We start from the raw sequence: 19923 nt of genomic DNA on the forward strand, positions 1-19923 counted from the left end.
GATGCTACCGGGACTTGATGGATTGAGTTATAAGGAGAGGCTGAATAGACTGGGACTTTTTTCTCTGGAGCGTAGGAGGCTGAGGGGTGATCTTATAGAGGTCTATAAAATAATGAGGGGCATAGACAAGGTAGATAGTCAATATCTTTTCCCAAAAGTAGGGGAGTCTAAAACTAGAGGGCATAGGTTTAAGGTGAGAGGGGAGAGATACAACAGTGTCCAGAGGGGCAATTTTTTCACACAGAGGGTGGTGAGTGTCTGGAACAAGCTGCCAGAGGTAGTAGTAGAGGCGGGTACAATTTTATCTTTTAAAAAGCATTTAGATAGTTACATGGGTACGATGAGTATAGAGGGATATGGGCCAAATGCGAGCAATTGGGATTAGTTTACGGGTTTTATAAAAAAGGGTGGCATGGATAAGTTGGGCCGAAGGGCCTGTTTCCATGCTGTAAACCTCTATGACTCTATTTCCAGCCACGTTTTCCAACATGCAACCTCAAGGCTCCCCCTGCTGCAAAGACAAAATTAACAACTGACCCCATTTCTGTCTCAGACATTCAATCTCATTCTTTTATCGCCCACTGGACTTAAAACAAAATTGGCAGCTCATTGTCAGCCGTTGGCTAATATCCAGTCGATCAGGTCAATTAGGAACCAACAATGAAAAACGTGCCAACTCTTTTACTCAAAGAGATTTCAAAACCAGTTGAGCTGCTGTCAGACTTTTGAATGGACCTACCTTTTATTAAGTTGATCTTTCTCTATACCCTAGCTATGACTGTAACACTACATTCTGCACTCTCTCCTTTCTTCTCCTCTATGTACTCTATGAATAGTATGCTTTGCCTGTATCGCGCGCAAGAAACAATATTTTTCACTCTATCCCAATACATGTGACAATAATAAATTAGATCAAATTTTAAAAAGTGAATGGCGTGTATTAGGGAATAGTTTTGCAAGAAATCTGTTTCTTCTCCAGTCCAATTATCCACCCCACCCCCGCCACCCCGATTTAAAGTTTGCGCTTTGGTAGCACCGTTTGGAAGACCACCATCCCATACGGCTGCCTGTAGGACACAAACATTTGTTCTGCAGTGATTTGAATCAGTACAAATCCACCCAGGGCACTAATCTCCGAATTGTAGAAGTGTAGCCAATCTCTTGGCACCTTCTCTTTGTTCTCAGTAGACGTGTCGACGAAATTCCCACTTCCGCTGATGATATACGCAATCCCACCGCCTTCCCGAATGAACTGTTGAGTAAAGCAGAATGCATTAAAGACCCATCTGGTTGTGGAGTATCACCTGGGGTTTGCTGGTAATCACTTCATAAACAAACAAGTATGGTTTGATTGTCATCACTGGGAGGGCGGTACGGTGGCACAGTGGTTAGCACTGCTGTCTCACAGTGCCAGGGACCTGGGTTCGATTCCCAGCTTGGGTCACTGTCTGTGTGGAATCTGCGCATTCTCCCCGTGTCTGCGTGGGCTTCTTCTGGGTGCTCGGGTTTCCTCCCACAGTCCAAAGACGTCCAGGTTAGATGGATTGGCCATGTTAAATTGCCCCTTAGTGTTCCAAGATGTGTAGAGTAAGAAGTCTCATAACACCAGGTTAAAGTCGAACAGGTTTATTTGGAATCACGAGCTTTCGGAGCGCTGCTCCTTCATCAGGCTGGGGTGGGCCTGGGTAAGATACTCTGCCAGAGAGTCAGTGCAGAACCGATGGGCCGATTGGCCTCCTTCTGCATTGTAAGGGATTCTATGAACGCAGATGTGTTCTGAGTTGACTGATTCCTGGGATGAAGGAAAGGTTGGATGGGCTGAGTCTGTATCCATTGGAGTTTCGAAGACTGAGAGGTGATCTTATTGGAACATATAATTTTTTATATGTTTGACAGGGTAGATGCTGAAAGGATGTGAGAGAGACTGGAATTCGGGGACAGTTTAAATGTAAGGGATCTCCCATTTAAGACGGATAATTTTTTCTCTCAGTGTGAATTTTACTTCCCCAGAAAGCAGCGGAGGATGGCTCACTGAATATTTTTAAGGTTGAGTTAGGTCGATTCTTGATTGACAAGTGAGTCAAAGGCTATGGGGTAGACAGAAAGGAAGAGTTGAAACCACAGCCATGATCAAATGACAGACCAGGCTTGAGGGGCTGAATGGCCCACTGATGCCTCCTATGATGTATGTTTTGTCTGCGGTTTCCTTTGATCATTAACTTCAGAGTTATAATTGGTTCTCTGTTCCATTAAGTGACCCTCCATCAAGAAGAATGTGAAGCTTGAAGGAAGATGGTTACAAAGGTGAGGCAGCAACAACAGTAACTCTGATACAAAATGCCTTGGGAAAATTTGGGCAGTAGCATATCTCCTTCTCATGGTGTACCATTTGTACCAATTGTATATGAGGTATCAACCTGGATGGATAGTTGCATACAGATCAAAATCATAGAATACAGATAGATACTAATACAGCACATTTTCTCAAAACTTATTTTACACATACACTGTGATGTTCATTAGTTCCAGAAAGTGTACAGAAGGTCAGTACCAGAGCGCGGTTTCCAGATTTTTAAAATTGAATTCAAATCCCATCATCTGCCGTGGCAGGATTCGAACCTGGGTCCCCAGAACATTAGCTGAGTTTCTGGATTAATAGTCTAACGATAATACTACCAGGCCATCGCCTCCCCACTCAGTTGGTTTTTTTCCAATCATAGGATCCTACAGTGCAGAAAGAGGTCATTCGGCCCATCGAGTCTGCACCAACCACAATCCCACCCAGGCCCTATCCACATAACCCTACATATTTACCCACTAACCCCTCTAACCTATGCATCCCGGGACACTAAGGGGCAATTTAGAATGGCCAATCAACCTCGCCCGCATATCTTTGGACTGTGGGAGGAAACCGGAGCACCCGGAGGAAACCCACGCAGACATGGAGAGTGGGATAAAGGGGGAGGTGGCTAGATGGGTGGAGAACTGGCTTGGTCACAGAAGACAGAGGGTGGTAGTGGAAGGGCCTTTTTCCGGCTGGAGGCCTGTGACTAGTGGTGTTCACAGTAAGAAGTCTCACAACACCAGGTTAAAGTCCAACAGGTTTATTTGGTAGCAAAGCAGGGATCTGTATTGGGACCTCTGCTGTTTGTGATTTATATAAACGATCTGGAAGAAGGTGTAACTGGGGTGATCAGTAAGTTTGCGGACGACACAAAATTGGCAGGACTTGCAGATAGTGAGGAGCATTGTCAGAAGCTACAGAAGGATATAGATAGGCTGGAAAGTTGGGCAAAGAAATGGCAGATGGAGTTCAATCCTGATAAATGCGAAGTGATACATTTTGGTAGAAATAATGTAGGGAGGAGCTATACGATAAATGGCAGAACCATAAAGGGTGTAGATGCGCAGAGGGACCTGGGTGTGCAAGTCCACAGATCCTTGAAGGTGACGTCACAGGTGGAGAAGGTGGTGAAGAAGGCATATGGCATGCTTGCCTTTATAGGACGGGGCATAGAGTATAAAAGTTGGGGTCTGATGTTGCAGATGTATAGAACGTTGGTTCGGCCGCATTTGGAATACTGCGTCCAGTTCTGGTCGCCACACTACCAGAAGGACGTGGAGGCTTTGGAGAGAGTACAGAGGAGGTTTACCAGGATGTTGCCTGGTATGGAGGGGCTTAGTTATGAGGAGAGATTGGGTAAACTGGGGTTGTTCTCCCTGGAAAGACGGAGGATGAGGGGAGACTTAATAGAGGTGTATAAAATTATGAAAGGCATAGATAGGGTGAACGGTGGGAAGTTTTTCCCCAGGTCGGTGGTGACGTTCACGAGGGGTCATAGATTCAAGGTGAAGGGGGGGAGGTTTAACACAGATATCAGAAGGACATATTTTACACAGAGGGTGGTGGGGGCCTGGAATGCGCTGCCAGGCAAGGTGGTGGAGGCGGACACACAGGGAACGTTTAAGACTTATCTAGATAGCTATATGAACGGAGTGGGAATGGAGGGATACAAAAGAATGGTCTAGTTTGGACCAGGGAGCGGCATGGGCTTGGAGGGCCGAAGGGCCTGTTCCCGTGCTGTATTGTTCTTTGTTCTTTGGTCTAATGTGCAAACTCCACACAGACAGCGACCCGAGCCGGGATTCAAACCCAGGTCCCTGGGTGCTAACCACTGTGCTACCATGCCGCCCTTGTTCAAGAAGGGAGCTCACCACCACCTTCTCAAGGGCAACTAGGGATGGGCAATAAATGCCAGCGATGCCCATGTCCCACGAATGAGTAAAAAAAAGCATGCTCTACAGCTCGATATGTTGGCAGATTAGAGAAGTGAATTAGTAAGTGTGTTAATTATGTACAGTTGGGGGGGGGGGAATGGGAGTTACGTAATAGCACTTCACTGGACAGCACCAAGACTCATAGTTTAGCTTTTAAAAAATAGCCAAAAAATGTGTGAGGAACATTCGGAATAAACCCATTGAAGCCAGGCAGTTGGTATTTCTCAAAATTCACTAATTCCACAACTGCAAAGCTGCAATCATTTTACACCAATGAGAATTGACTCAAATTTCCCTACCTGCAAGCTGTGATCATGGCCACTGATGTAGGCTGTTACATTGTACTTCTGTAGAAGTGGCCTCAATTGATCCACTAGACATGGAGTGGGACCATGCTGACCTATAGACCACACTGGGTAATGACCAGCAACAATCAAATAGTCAGACCTACAAGAGAAGTCAACAGATCATAGAATCCCTACAGTACAGAAGGAGGCCATTCAGCCCATTGAGTCTGCACCGACAACAATCCCACCCTATCCCACATATTTACCCTGCTAAACCCTCCAAAACTATGGTTAATTTATCATGGACAATCAACCTAACCCACACATCTTTGGACTGTGGGAGGAAACCGGAGCAAACCCATGTAGACGCAGGGAGAATGCGTAAACTCCACATCCAAAATAATTTATCTGACTGTATATTTTCCCAGAGTAAGGGGTTAGGACAGAGAAATGGGATTAGAGTAAATAGCTCCTAGTAGATGGGCTGAATGGACTGGCACTGCTGCACTTTCTATGATTTTTCATGAATTCATATCATTAAAATGCACAAAAACAGCAACAAACTGCTTGCCACTGGACTTAATAACTGTAACAGCTTTAATTCCCCTTAGTCCTCCTAATAAAATGTTTGCCTTTCTGTAATAAGTCTTCAGAGACAAAAGTCCCTTTATTTACAATTCCAACAGCAGTACACAGAGTGCGATCCATCAGCAATCAACCTTCAGGAGTGCCAGAGAACTGACACTCCCGGTTAAATACAAGGAAAAGACTCCCTGATTGGCCCATCAATTGACTCCTTAATCAGGGAGTTCATATTCCAATAGACCAAACTCAATGGTCTGATTGAAGTCATTGCACTCTCAGAATGCTCAAACAACCTACCCCCATAATGTGAACACAGAATGTTAACTTACTCCTGGGCCTTCCATCTGATTATTTTTGGTAACCTTAGTTCTATTCAATGAAATGCTACTCGAGATGCGAAAAAAATTTTCCAAGTTGGATATTGAAAGGGTACCTGGAATGTGCCAATTTTTCCCGTATCCACTGGAGTTGCTCCCTGGCTAACCAGCGGTTTTCAGGTCCTTCTGGCTGGTTGGCTTGGTAGGTATTCCCACAGATCACAACAGTGTCAATCATCAGAATGGTGAGAGAAACATTGGCTTTAGGAATCTTAAAATTCAATTCGTAGTAGAGATTTGGAAAGGTCCTGGAACAGGAGATATCACCATTTATTGCAAAAAAGTGAGAATAACATCTGGCATTTTACCAGTGGACTCCTGCTAGCGTCAGTTCCAAACTCTGAACATTGATGCGAAGATAGTGGCCGGAATTCTCCGATATCATTGGCCCTGCCACAGCTACCAACGAGAATGGAGAATTTGGCGCTCAGCCAAATCTCCATTCACTGCAGCAGGACTGGAGAATCCCAGCCATGGGCGAGGCCGGAGAATTGCAGCCTCCATTCATTGCAGCGGGACTGGAGAATCCCATCCGCGGGTGAGATTGGAGAATTGCAGCCTCCATTCACTGCAGCAGGACTGGAGAATCCCAGCCATGGGCGAGGTCAGAGAATTTCAGCTTCCAGTCATTGCAGCGGGACTGGAGAATCCCATCCGCGGGTGAGATCGGAGAATTGCAGCCTCCACTCACTCAGCGGGACTGGAGAATTCCAGCCAGTAAATTTCCTTTACTTGGATGGTGATTTCCAGGCTCTCTCACATTTTTAACACCTGAATAAATTGCATTCACGATTGCCTTCTTTAGCCGTGAAAGCATTGCAGAATGGAGTGGCTTTAACTTGACACAAATTTACTTAGACTCTGCATACAGTGTTCCTCCCACACCATTTCCTAATGACTGTTTTTACTGGCAAACATATCCCTCCCCATGGGTTTGTGCAGCTTGCAAAATACATAAATCAGGTCCCAACGCAGAACCTGAATCAACTGCTCACCCACCGCTCTCTCTGACAGTGGCCTGGCCCACTTCCAATCTCTTATTAAAGTTGGCCGGGTGAGGGTTGTTTTGCACCAGTTCTGAACACTTTCTCCAGCTGTACATTTTTACCAGTTGAATTTGAGGGGACGTGAATGGTCTGTTTTGAAGGTTTGCGACCTTATCGAACTCTTCCTCGCTCCGCTTTTGGACCAGAGCTTCCTACTAGATGCCCATGACCTAAGAACATAAGAACTAGGAGCAGGAGTAGGCCAACTGGCCCCTCGAGCCTGCTCCGCCATTCAATAAGATCATGGCTGATCTTTTTGAGGACTCAGCTCCACTTGCCCGCCTGCTCACCATAACCCTTAATTCCTTTACTGTTCAAAAATTTATCTATCCTTGCCTTAAAAACATTCAATGAGGTAGCCTCAACTGCTTCACTGGGCAGGGAATTCCACAGATTCACAACCCTTTGTGTGAAGAAGTTCCTCCTCAACTCAGTCCTAAATCTGCTCCCCCTTATTTTGAGGCTATTCCCCATCGTTCCAGTGACCTGGGTGGCAACAGCCTATAGGGAGCCTCCACTGGTGGACTGCCATACTGTTCAGTCTAGACACTTGTCTAGTTGGTCAAAGCTATCACTGGCAGGGTCCCACCACTCAGTGCCCAAGATTTTGACAGCACAAGTTGGCAGATTTGAGGCAGAACTGCTACAAGCTTGCCCCATCACTGCACTTGGTTTCCTGTGGAGAGCTCCATGCTGATATGAGTTTTCAGGGCAGGCAGTGGTTTAGTGCTAATGTCACTAGGTTTGTAATTCAGTGATTCAGAGTACGTTATTAAAAAAAACACTTCTTAAAGGTACACGAACGTCACAATTGGAAATATGATCATATTGAATGGTGGGGCAGGCTTGAAGGCCTGGTAGCCTCCTCCTGCTTCTATTTCTTGTGTGTTCTTGTGAAGAGTATTTGTTGAGATCCACCTCAAGTTGAAACTCATCACTGCAATGCAACTCCCTGGAGAGTGAGTTTCAACTCATAAATGGCCTCCTATTTTAGGATATCTGGTCCATGTCTACGGCAAGACTATTATCTTAAAGGAGCTGATGGATCTATTCAAGATCTGGATTGCGGAGGATGCTGTGGATGACTGGAGGTGATGATGAAGAGTCACGCTGCCAAAGAAAGGGGACCTCAGCGACTAAATAAACAAGAGGGACATAATACTGTGTTGTAACTGGCAAGGTCTTCAGCGCAGTGCTCATTAACAAACCGAAAGCAGAAGTAGCTGGTGTATTTCACAGAGAATTGGCAGGGGGCTTCTGCTGTGAGCCGGGAATATTATAGAGCAGGGCCGGGGTATCAGAAGCCACTTGGTATCTGTGGTGAACCATAGATGGTTACCACTATGGGTACTGAACCATAGATGGTTATCACTATGGGTACTTGTACATATGTTGCTCTTGTTACTGTTGGGGTTAGGGTTGGGGTGTTCCACCTGTTAGCATTGTTCTGTGGTACACTCCGGTTGGCTCCGCCTTCCTATAGGAGTATAAAGGTCACTGCACTTCCTAGTGACCCTTTAGTCTGGGATTGTATTGTTAAGCAGTATGCTCTATTCTTGTTGCTAATAAAAGCCTTTATTTCCCGGGTACGATCCAGCCTCCCGAGTGAATTAATCGCGCATCAGTATCTACTTCACTGATTTCAAGAAGGTTTTTGATCGCGTCCATTGACAGTCACGCTTGCATTGTAAGGCAACACGGCTTCCTGGTGCAGTATATTAACATCTCCAAAGACTTATACCATGATTCCAGCTGTTTTGTCAAGACCAACTTGGGCATCACAAGCTCCTTCAACATTACCACAGGAATATAGCAAGGCTGTATATTCTCCCCATTCCTTTCCCTGCAGGTTACCGAGTTCAGGAGGAAGGCGATGCTGGATGCTGACCAGATCCGTGGGTTGATGGACCTGGATTTTCAGATGGCATCTCCTTGCTGCCGAAGAATTATAAGTGCTCCAAGACATGAGCACCGGTACTGAGAATCACGGCGTCAAGGTTGGTCTATGCATCAGCTGCAGAAAGACAACAACAATGATGACTGGATGGAAACATGGTCCTCCCATCAGCACTGGGCAATAACAGTTGAAAACATCAGGCACTCTCCCTACCTACAAAGTAGGCAGGGTGATGTAGAGATCATTGTCACACAAGAAGCACCAAAGCAGCATCGGTCTTCCAGCACAGTCGAGGCAGCCAACACCATCCACACGGCCATGAAACTGCAACTCTACACATCCATATTGGTACTAATCGCAATCCATGCAGTGAGATTTGGAAGAGAATAGCAAAGCTACCAAGGACGTCCTTCACCAGCACCACCAATGTCAAATTGTGGGCATCACACAGAGAGATGGCATCATCAGTGAGAAAGTATTGCAGAGGACTGGTCAGGGGCACCTGCAGAACACTGACAGCAACAACTGAGGCTGGCAGGGCATGTATTTAAACTTCCAGACATGTGCCCAGCCAGAGAGGCAGTAGAATGGACACCACCAACAGGAGAGGACAACAGGGCTGCCAAGCAGATGTGGCAAAGTACATTCAAGGAGGCACCCCTTTGCTAGGTCTCTTCTGTGTCATTCCCAGGACAGGATTTTCCAGCCTCGCTCGCCCTGAAATCGGAAAATCCTGCCCAAGATCAACGGACTTTTCCATGGTCTGCCCCTCGCCCACTCTGATTCCCATGGCGGACGGGATGGTAAAATCCACCCCCAGGAATGGGAGAACCACCTGGGTTAGAACTGAAGAGTTTGCGACAGAGCGGGGCCTGTGGAGGAGTCTTGCTGCCCATTGTCCCACATGGGACAGGAGGAACTAAGTCTAAGCTTGGTCCATCTCCAACCTGAACGTATCCTTTATGGTGATAAGCTAGCTTTAGCCAGGAACCACCTTTCATTGGGGAACATGTTAACTTATGAATGGCAATGGAAGCAGCTGTGCTAGGTCTACTTGCTCCCATTGTCCAGATGTTTCATAATATGCATGAGCAAAAGGATGGGATGAGCTCAGAAAATCAGCCACCTTGCTCCACGTATCATGGACCCCCCATGCCGACATTATAGTTAAGAAAGCCCACCAACGCCTCTACTTTCTCAGAAGACTAAGGATATTTGGCATGTCAGCTATGACTCTCACCAACTTTTACAGATGCACCATAGAAAGCATTCTTTCTGGTTGTATCACAGCTTGGTATGGCTCCTGCTCTGCCCAAGACTTCAAGAAACTACAAAAGGTTGTGAATGTAGCCCAATCCATCACGCAAACCAGCCTCCCATCCATTGACTCTGTCTACACTTCCCGCTGCCTCGGCAAAGCAGCCAGCATAAATTAAGGACCCCACGCACCCCGGACATTCTCTCTTCCACCTTCTTCCGTCAGGAAAAAGATACAAATGTCTGGGGTCATGTACCAACCGACTCAAGAACAGCTTCTTCCCTGCTGCTGTCAGACTTTTGAATGGATCTACCTCGCATTAAGTTGATCTTTCTCTACACCCTAGCTATGACTGTAACACTACATTCTGCACTCTCTCGTTTCCTTCTCTATGTACGGTATGCTTTGTCTGTATAGCGTGCAAGAAACAATATTTTTCACTGTATGTTAATACATGTGACAATAATAAATCAAATCAAAATCAAATGAAATCAAATGATCATACTGAATGGCAAAGCAAGCTCGATGGGCTGAATGGCCTACTCTTACATCTATGTTCCAAAGAGCATGAGCCTGTAGTTTGTCAGGACATGTGTCCTTCTGTCCCAAAGACAGAAAGCCTCTTGTCTACCCTGGACATAGCTTCTCAATGATTCCAATCAGTGGATCGAAAATCTGTGCAGAAGTCTCCCCTTTAAGGACCTGCTGCAGCCCTGTTAAGAGCTGTTGAGTGACCCAATTCTCTGATTGGCAGCCAACCAACAATGAAAGCTCTCTCAGTGTTTTCCTTGAGTGTGGGCCCATTCTGGTAAGGGACAGAGTCCAAACTGGTCCACTAGTAACAGGAAGAGATGGGTAATCGCCAGAGCTGCACACACCCCTATGCAGACTTAGAAAATACTAAACAAAACCCTTATTTCTGGGCAGATACTTTATAACGTGCTCCCTGTATGCAGAGCTGTTCCCCAGAAATTATCCTCCACTTGTTACGATACTTCATTGTCCACTTTTCACAGAAGGGTTTAGATTATTACCGGGCAAGGCAACATTAAAAGCAGACGAGTCAAAAACATTACAGTGTGCACCCAAGGAGGAAATGTAGATGGAGCAGGGAAGAGAGAAATGTTAATTCTTTCCTCAGGGAGGTGCAACACCAGAAAAGGAAACAAAGTTTGCCAGGTTACCGAGAAAGGAATTAACATATCTGCAAAAGCTCTTAAAGCAGAGAATCATACAGTGCAGAAATAGACTATTCGGCACATCAGGCCTGCATTGACAACAATTCCACCCATGCCCTATCCCCTTAACCTTGTGTATATACCCCACTAAGCCCCCTGACACTAAGGGGCAATTGAGCATGGCCAATCAACCTAATCTGCACATCTTTGGACTGTGGGAGGAAACCGGAGCACCCGGAGGAAATCCACGCAGACACGGGGATAACGTGCAAACTCCACACAGACAGTCACCCAAGGCGGAATTGAACCCGGGTCCCTGGCGCTGCGAGGCAGCAGTGCTAACCTCTGTCACTATTTTTTAAAGTTTTCTTTCAAGGTGGACTTACATAAAGTGGCTTCATGATTGGATGAAAGGGATGCCCCTTTTCAGGGGCACAATGATTTAATAATAATAAACCGTAAAATGATTTTACACGGCACGGTGGCACAATGGTTAGCACTGCTGCCTCACACCAGCGCCAGGGACCAGGGTTCGATTCCTGGCTTGGGTCACTGTCTGTGCGGAGTCTGCATGTTCTCCCCGTGTCTGCGTGGGTTTCCTCCGGGTGCTCCGGTTTCCTCCAACAGTCCGAAAGATGTGCTGGTTAGGCACATGCTAAATTCTCCCTCAGTGTACCCGAACAGGCGCCAGGGTGTGGCGACTAGGGGAATTTCACAGTAACTACATTGCAGTGTTAATGTAAGCCTACTTGTGACGAATAAATAAACTTTAAAATAAATATTTTAAAAACTTTAACTTTTAATAACTTGTGACCAAGTTTTGTAGAACTCTGCAACCTCCACAATAAAAAGGAATGAAGACTGCACTTAGATAGTCAGAGGGTTTTTCCTCAGGTGGAAGTGTCATTTACAAGGGGGCACAGGTTCAAGGTGAGAGGAGGAAAGGTTAAGGGAGATGTGCGGGGGAAGTTTTTCACACAGAGAGTGGTGGGTGCCTGGAACGCGCTGCCAGAGGAGGTGGTGGAAACAGGCACATTAGCAACATTTAAGAGGTTTCTGAATAGGGAGGGAATAGAGGGACACAGACCGAGTAAGGGCAGAAGGGTATTTTTTAGTTAAGGCTTCATGATTGGCACGGGCTTTGAGGGCCGAAGGGCCTCTTCCTGTGCAGTACTGTTCTTTGTTCTTTGAACTCATCATGGGTTTCAACATCTGTTTATTTCATGTTCCAGATGTTTGCAGATTCTTTGGATGCTTGGATCCATTGCTAGCTGGGAAAGATGATCTCATTGAGTCCCCCTCCCTGAAATGTGAGCACTATGACACACAAACAAACAGATGCTCAGAATCACTCACCATCTTTGGGAGACCGCAGAATAAGCAATCTGTGCCGACACATTGCCCAAATGATCGTGATTTCCTGCCAGAATATACCATGGGCTATTGGCAAAGGATGGAGCTGTGAACACATTCTCAAATGTTTCCTGTTCAAATAAAAATCTATGTCAGCACCTGAGCATATCAGCAATAGAAAGTGGGAGGGAAGTTAATTTACAATGACTCTCAAATATGGCAAAACTATAAATAAATAATTGGTTAATGAGAGAGAATAAATAATTTTCACCAAATATTATGACCGAGCACTGATTTATAAAATCGTATGTTTTCAAGCAAGAGACGTCTAGATATTCAAAGAAGAACAAAGAAAAGTACAGCACAGGAACAGGCCATTTGGCCCTCCAAGCCTGTGCCGATCATGATGCCCTAACTGAACTAAAAGAAAACCCTTCTGCCCTTACTCGGTTTGTATCTCTCTAATCCCTCTCTATTCATGAACCCATCCAGATGCTTCTTAAATGTTGTTAATGTGCCTGCTTCCAACACCTCCTCTGGCAGCGCCTTTCAGGCACCCACCACTCCCTGCGTGAAAATCTTCCCCCACACATCTCCCTTAAACTTTCCCCCTCTCACTTTAAATCTGTGCCCCCTTGTAATTGACATAGAATCCCTACAGTGCAGAACGAGGCTCTTTGGCCCATCAAGTCTGTACTGACTCTCTGACAAAGCATCTTACCCAGGTCCACTCTTCCACTCTATCCCCATAACCCTGTGCATTTACTACGACTAATTCACCTACACATCTTTAGACACTAAGGGGCAATTTAGCTTGGCCAATCCATCTAACCTACACATCTTTGGACTGTGGGAGAAAACCGGAACACCCGGAGGAAACCCACACTGACATGGGGAGAATGTGCAAACTCCGCACAGACAGTGACCCAAGGCCAGAATCGGGCCCGGGCGTCTGACGCTATGAGGCGGCAGTGGTAACCATTGTGCCACCGTGCTACCTTTTTGTTGCCTTCCCTTCAATGACTTTATAGATCTATCAAGTTATTTTAGAATTTTTGTCTGCAAACATTCTAAAATCTAAATGAATGGCAAGTCCAATTATAATAGACATGATTTCATAATATTAATTGATCAAGTTACAGTTTCTTGTTTCTGTTGATTGTAACTTCCTGGATCTCTAGCTGCCTTACAATAGACGTGTGGTTTAAAAATTAGCTCCAGTGGTTTCGCTAAGATCTTGTGGTTTATTGTTCAGCTAACAATTAAACTCCAGTATAATTTTTCCACTTCACGCTGCAGCATGTAAGGCTCATTAAGACGGACGTGTAACAGGTAGGAAGAATCTATATAAATGTACTTGTTTAATTCGCAAGAGTAACCAGCTCTGAGGCATTCTATGTTCAGGACTAATTAATTAATTTCCCCATTTATATTGGAACTCAATATTTCATAAATTCTATGGCTAGAATTCTCCGGCCATTCACGCCCTTCCGCCAGCGACAACGGAGAATTTGGCGCTCAGCCCAAACTCCATTCACTGCAGCGGGACTGGAGAATCCCAGCCGTGGGTGCGGTCCCGGCCTTGTATTTTTCAGTCTCTGATGGACTATCCTATATTAATTTCCACAAATTGGTTTGCAATACTCAATCAGGAATCCATGGGTGGAAAATATAACTAGAATGAGTAAGTGCAGCTTAACAATGTGTAAACAGCATACAAGTTAACCTTCAAATAATTGCTACTTTGCTGGTGTTAACTATCGGTCAACAGATAATTCTGCTCTAGTTGTATCTGCATCACAGACTCACATCCGCATTCTGCCCAAACTTATGAATGTGGCAAATAGTGTGATAGCAACCAGATAATCTGTCTGGAGAGATATTGGTCAGGACACCAGGGATAATTCCCCTGCTCTTCTTCACAATAATACCATGGGATCTTTTAGGTTCACGTGAGCAGGCAAACGGGAACTCAGTTTAACATCTCATCTGAGAAATGGCACCACCGACACTGCAGTGCTCCCTCAGTACTGCAATGGAGCTTTGATTTTACATGCTGAAGCCCTGGAGCGGGACTTGAACCTGGAACCTTGTGACTGAGAAGCGAGAGTGCTACCACAGCTGACAGTGACAATTATTTTGGGTTTAAGTTTAAGAGGCAGTTAAGAGTCATATAATTAAAATACAACCAGATTAACGTCTCCTGTCATTAATTCCAGGGGGGGGCGCGGGGAGGGGGTGGTGGTGTTCCATGTTCTGCAGAGCCTCTGCAACAGCCCAAATTGGAGATGCGCAGGATTGGACATAACAACTCCTAGTTGAGCTAGTTGGGAAGCTGTACCATTACTGTACAAGTGCCATGGGGAAACACATTCTTGAGTACAGGTTTTGTAAAGACTGTGCTTCTTTTAAATACGCCCAATATGAATCAATGACAATCCTTTACCTTAAATCTGAAATCATTGACGTCGCTCACACCGTGGTAGTAAAAATTATCTCCAACATCAAGTACAAAATCTGTCCTTGAATTCTGCATAACTCTCCCCATCTCATCCGCCGTGGCTTTCTGAATGAATGTCACATACGGTGGGTCAGGTAAGCCTCCCCAATCTCCGAATGCAATGAATTGGATGTCACTGCCTTGGAAGCAAACAAAAAAAGACCAAACATGAATAATCTGAACTATCAAACGCAGAATCAGCAGTGAAGACAGTAAGAATTTACAGCAGCAAATAATTGCTAAGAAGTTAAACTTCTCAGAGGTTGATGAAGGATTTTACCTACAACTAGGGGCATTTAACCTCGAGGTCCAATTCTTTGCAATGCATGAAGTTATCATCCGTGTGAATATAGGAAATAAATAATATGCTAATTCATGACTGATTAATCTAGTTCACTATTTTTGAGCTGTGATGAGAATACTCGGCGATCAATACAAGTTTAACAAGACCAAGATAAAAATGTTGTAGGCTCCCCAACAAATCAAACTAATGTTATATGGACTGGATTCTTTTGAATAAGATTTGGACCAATATTCTGCTCTGAAAGGGTTTGATGTTCTCGGGATAACTATAGATATAGCTGACTGAACACAGTAAAATCATCCATGGGGAAGTTAAAAGAAACACGAAAGCTGACTTCCATGGCAGCACGGTGGCACAGCGGTTAGCACTGCTACCTCACAGCGCCAGGGACCCGGGTTCAATTCCCGGCTTGGGTCACTGTCTGTGTGGAGTTTGCACATTCTCCCTGTGTCTGCGTGGGTTTCCTCCAGGTGCTCCGGTTTCCTCCCACAGTCTGAAAGACGTGTTGGTTAGGTGGATTGGCCGTGCTAAATTCTCCCTCAGTAAACCCAGATAGGTGCTGGAGTATGATGACTAAAAGTTTTTTAAAAATCATTAATGTCACTAGTAGGCTTACACTGCAATGTCACAAGTAGACCACACTGCAATGAAGTTACTGTGAAAATCCCCTAGTCACTGATGCGCTATCAATTAGGCAAAAGACTACTTGTGTGCCAATACAACTGTAGGCTTTTATTCATTACAGAACCAGGAGCACATCCCAACAGATAACCGACCCGAACTGAACAAGGGGGAGGAAACAGCCACCTTTATACGAGGTGACAAGGGGAGGAGCCGGCAGGGGATGTGTCCAGGCATGACAAACACACAACGGTGGTCCAGGCGGGACAAAGGCACAACTGAAGTCCACCACAGTCACCATACTCCGGCGCCTGTTCGAGTACACTGAAGGAAACTTCAACATGGCCAATGCACCTAACCAGCACGTCTTTCGGACTGTGGGAGGAAACCAGAGCACCCAGAGGAAACCCATGCAGACACAGGGAGAACGTGCAGACTCCGCACAGACAGTGACCCAAGCCAGGAATCAAATCCTGGTCCCTGGCGCTGTGAGACAGCAGTGCTAACCACTGTGCCACAAGGATTTTCACAGCAACTTCATTGCAGTGTTAATGTAAGCCCACCTGTGACACTAATAAATAAACTTTAAAAACTTTAAAATGTGGCCGTTTCAATTATAAGTCGGCCATCATTACTCAGTTCCACATCGATTTTATCATTGCTTTTAACACTTCAATGACTCACCAGTGATATACAATTAGTATATGTTGAGGGAGATCCTAGGTTATATCCAAACTGGGGGGGGTGGAAATAAAAGTCACCTCAACACCCTGGTTCAGGGAAAGTGGTGGAAGAAGAATCTGCCAGCATTCCTACACCTGCTCACTCTCCAATGACACTTGCTGGGAATACAGGTGTCAGCATCGCTGAACACAGGAGGAGGTGAATAATCTTCTGACATCCACTGTTTAATTTGTACACAGAAAGAGTGGCCAGTGGAGTGAGGAGAGCTGAGTGTCATATTTCAGGAATTTTTAACCTGGATAAATGTTGGGAAAATTTATGTTGCAGTAAATTATTTCATTAAGTTCTATTAAATAATGAGGGCACAGATCAGCTAGATAGTTAGTATCTTTTCCCATAGGTAGGGGAGTCTAAAACTAGAGGGCATAGGTTTAAGGTGAGAGGGGAGAGATATAAAAGGGTCCAGAGGGGCAATTTTTTCACACAGAGGGTGGTGAGCGTCTGGAACAAGCTGCCAGAGGTAATAGTAGAGGCCGGTACAATTTTATCTTTTAAAAAGCATTTAGACAGTTACATGGGTAAGATGGGTATAGAGGGATATGGGCCAAATGCGGGCAATTGGGACTAGCTTAGTGGTAAAAAAAGGGCAGCATGGACAGGTTGGACCTGAAGGCCTGTTTCCATGCTGTAATCCTCTATGACTCTATGACTGTAAATTAAATTTGGTTCAACTGAGGTTAAATTCAGGACAAATTTGAGATTGCAGGTTAGAATTCAACACGTAAAGAATTGCTGGGTGTTGTGGTGGTGACGCCACAGGACCAGTAATCCAGAAGCCCAGGCTAATGCTCTTTAGGGAAGGAAATCTGCCCCTGATCTGGTCTACATGTGACTCCAAACCCACAGCAGTGTGACTCTTAACTTCCCTCTGAAATGGCCTAGCAAGCCACTCAGTTGGATCATTACTGCTGCAACTTCTAAAGGAATGGAACCGAATGGACCACTTGGCACAACCTGGCATTGGAAATGACAATGGACAACCCATCCCGGACAACCCTGCAAAGTCCTCCTCTGGCTTCTGCCAAAATTGGAAGAGCTGTCCCACAGACTGGTCAAGCAACAACCTGACATAGTCATACTCAACAAACCATATCTTACAGAGAATGTCCCAGGCACCACCATCACCATCCCTGGGTATGTCCTGTCCCAGTGTCAAGGCAGACCCACCAGAGGTGGCAGCACAGTCAGGAGTTGCCCTGGGAGTCTTCAACATTGACTGCAGACCACATGAAGTCTCATGGCACCAGGTCAAATGTGAACAAGGATACCTGCTGCTGGTTACCTCTTATCATTAATGGCACCCCACCTCCTCCATGCTGAATACCAATTGGAGGAAGGCACAGAATTTACTCTGGGTGGTGGGGGGTGGGGGCGCTTCACTGTCCATCAACAGGAATGGTTCAGTAGTGCCACTACTGACTGAACTGACAGAGTCCTAAAGGACCTGGCTGATAGACTGGGTCTGCGGCCATTGGCAGGGGAACCAACAAGAAGGAAAAACCTACTTGACCTCGACTGCAGCAACCTATTTATCGCTGATGCATCTGTCCATGACAGCTTTTAACAGGCATAACCATCGAGCGGTCCTTGTGGAGCCTTCACATTGAGGATACCCTCCAACGTGTTGCGTGGGGCACTGCCACCGTGCTAAACGGGATAGGTTCAAACAGATCTAGCAACTCAAAACTGGGCATCCATGAAGCACCATGGGTCATCAGCAGCAGCAGAATTGTACGCAACCACAATCTGTAACTTCATGGCCTGACATATCTCCCATTCTACCATAACTTTCAAGCCAGGGGATCAATCTTGGTTCAATGAAGAGTGCAGAAGTACATGTCAGGAGCAACACCAGGCATATCTAAAAATGAGGTGTCAATCCGGTGAAGCTACAACAGAGGATTACCTGTGTGTCAAACAGTATATAGCAATATCGAATAGTGATAGATAGAGCTAAGCAATCCCACAACCGATAGACCAGATTAAAGCTCTACAGTCCCTGCCACATCCAGCTGTGAATGGTGTGGACAATTAAATGACTAACACAGATTGTGGGCCCAATACCTCTCATCTTTTGCTACAATTTCCAGGATTTTATCAAAAGTAAGGGGTTTAAATAGAATAGCATAAACAGCACATGCTCCTTGAAAGTTCACTCCATTTGATTTGTTACACAAATGCAAGTCATTGTTGGCATCTCAGAGGAATAATCATGCATAACAGGCATTTAATCCTTCCTTATGCCCTTGCAAGATTTCAATTAAATAACCTTTCTATAGTTTCCCTGTGAAAAATCAAAGATTAATCTTGATTGAAACCCTAAAATGTCTACAATAAATTAAAATCTAAAGACGCCATACAAATCACATTAACCTCATCCCATTATAATCTCAGATGTTTATCGTTATAATGGGAATTGTCTGTGTAGATGTAACATGCTGTAATTGCACCCTCAAGGTGATTTTTGCAGCTACCAGCTTCTCAGCCCATGGAGCAGAGAAACTCCTGTATCATTCCCAACTCTCTGTAACTTTTGGCCAGTATTATTCCAAAATAAGGACAGTATATATGACTCTAAACCTGAATTTAATCTGTGCACGCTGCTCGAATTGCCCGTGCCCTGAGCTGCCACCCCTTTGCCTGGAAATTGCGACAAATAGAATCCCTACAGTGCAGAAAGAGGCCATTCGGCCCATCGAGCCTGCACCGACCACAATCCCACACAGGCCCTATTCTGTAACACCATGTATTTATCCTGCTAATCTCCCTGACACTAAGGAGCAATTTAGCATGGCCAATCCACCTAACCTGCACATCTTTGGACTGTGGGAGGAAACTGGAGCACTCAGAGGAAACCCATGCAGACACTGGGAGAACATGCAAACTCCACACAGCTAGTTATCCAAGGTTGGAATTGAACCTGGGTCCCTGGAGCTGTGAGGCAGCAATGCTAACCACTGTGCCGCCCTACTTCCTTATGAAATTCAATTGATCAATATTTATTAAGAACTTCTCCTTAGTAATTCGACGCTTCCTGATATTTTTGCCTTGCCAGTAGTGTATCCATTTCAATTGCTGGATTTTTACAGCACCATGAAATAGATGAGCCTTAGTAACGGACAGAAACATTAGCGTTAGCTTTTTCTTTTGAGAAAGGAAATGAGTTGCAGTGATTTGGGCGGCACGGTAGCACGGTGGTTAGCACTGCTGCTTCACAGCTCCAGGGACCTGGGTTCGATTCCCGGCTTGGGTCACTGTCTGTGTGGAGTTTGCACATTCTCCTCGTGTCTGCGTGGGTTTCCTCCGGGTGCTCCAGTTTCCTCCCACAGTCCAAAGGTGTGCGGGTTAGGTTGATTGGCCATTCAAAATTGCCCCTTAGTGTCCTGAGATACGTAGGTTAGAGGGATTAGCGGGTAAAATATGTAGGGATATGGGGGTAGGGCCTGGGTGGGATTGCGGTCGGTGCAGACTCAATGGGCCGAATGGCCTCTTTCT

General features: G+C 45.4%; 1 protein-coding gene across 1 annotated transcript; it reads right to left on the reverse strand.

The window, feature by feature from the left end:
- Positions 1-1012: 1012 nt before the first annotated feature.
- On the reverse strand, positions 1013-16645 carry LOC144497776 (tartrate-resistant acid phosphatase type 5-like). Its single transcript, XM_078219213.1, has 6 exons — positions 16501-16645; positions 14706-14899; positions 12263-12390; positions 5584-5775; positions 4578-4725; positions 1013-1252 (listed from the first exon to the last, which is right to left on the reverse strand). The coding sequence occupies exons 1-6, from the start codon at positions 16643-16645 to the stop codon at positions 1013-1015; spliced, it is 1047 nt and encodes a 348-aa protein (XP_078075339.1).
- Between the last annotated feature and the right edge of the window lie 3278 nt (positions 16646-19923).

The sequence above is a fragment of the Mustelus asterias genome, chromosome 8 (assembly GCF_964213995.1).
Source record: "Mustelus asterias chromosome 8, sMusAst1.hap1.1, whole genome shotgun sequence".
Lineage (NCBI taxonomy): Eukaryota > Metazoa > Chordata > Chondrichthyes > Carcharhiniformes > Triakidae > Mustelus > Mustelus asterias.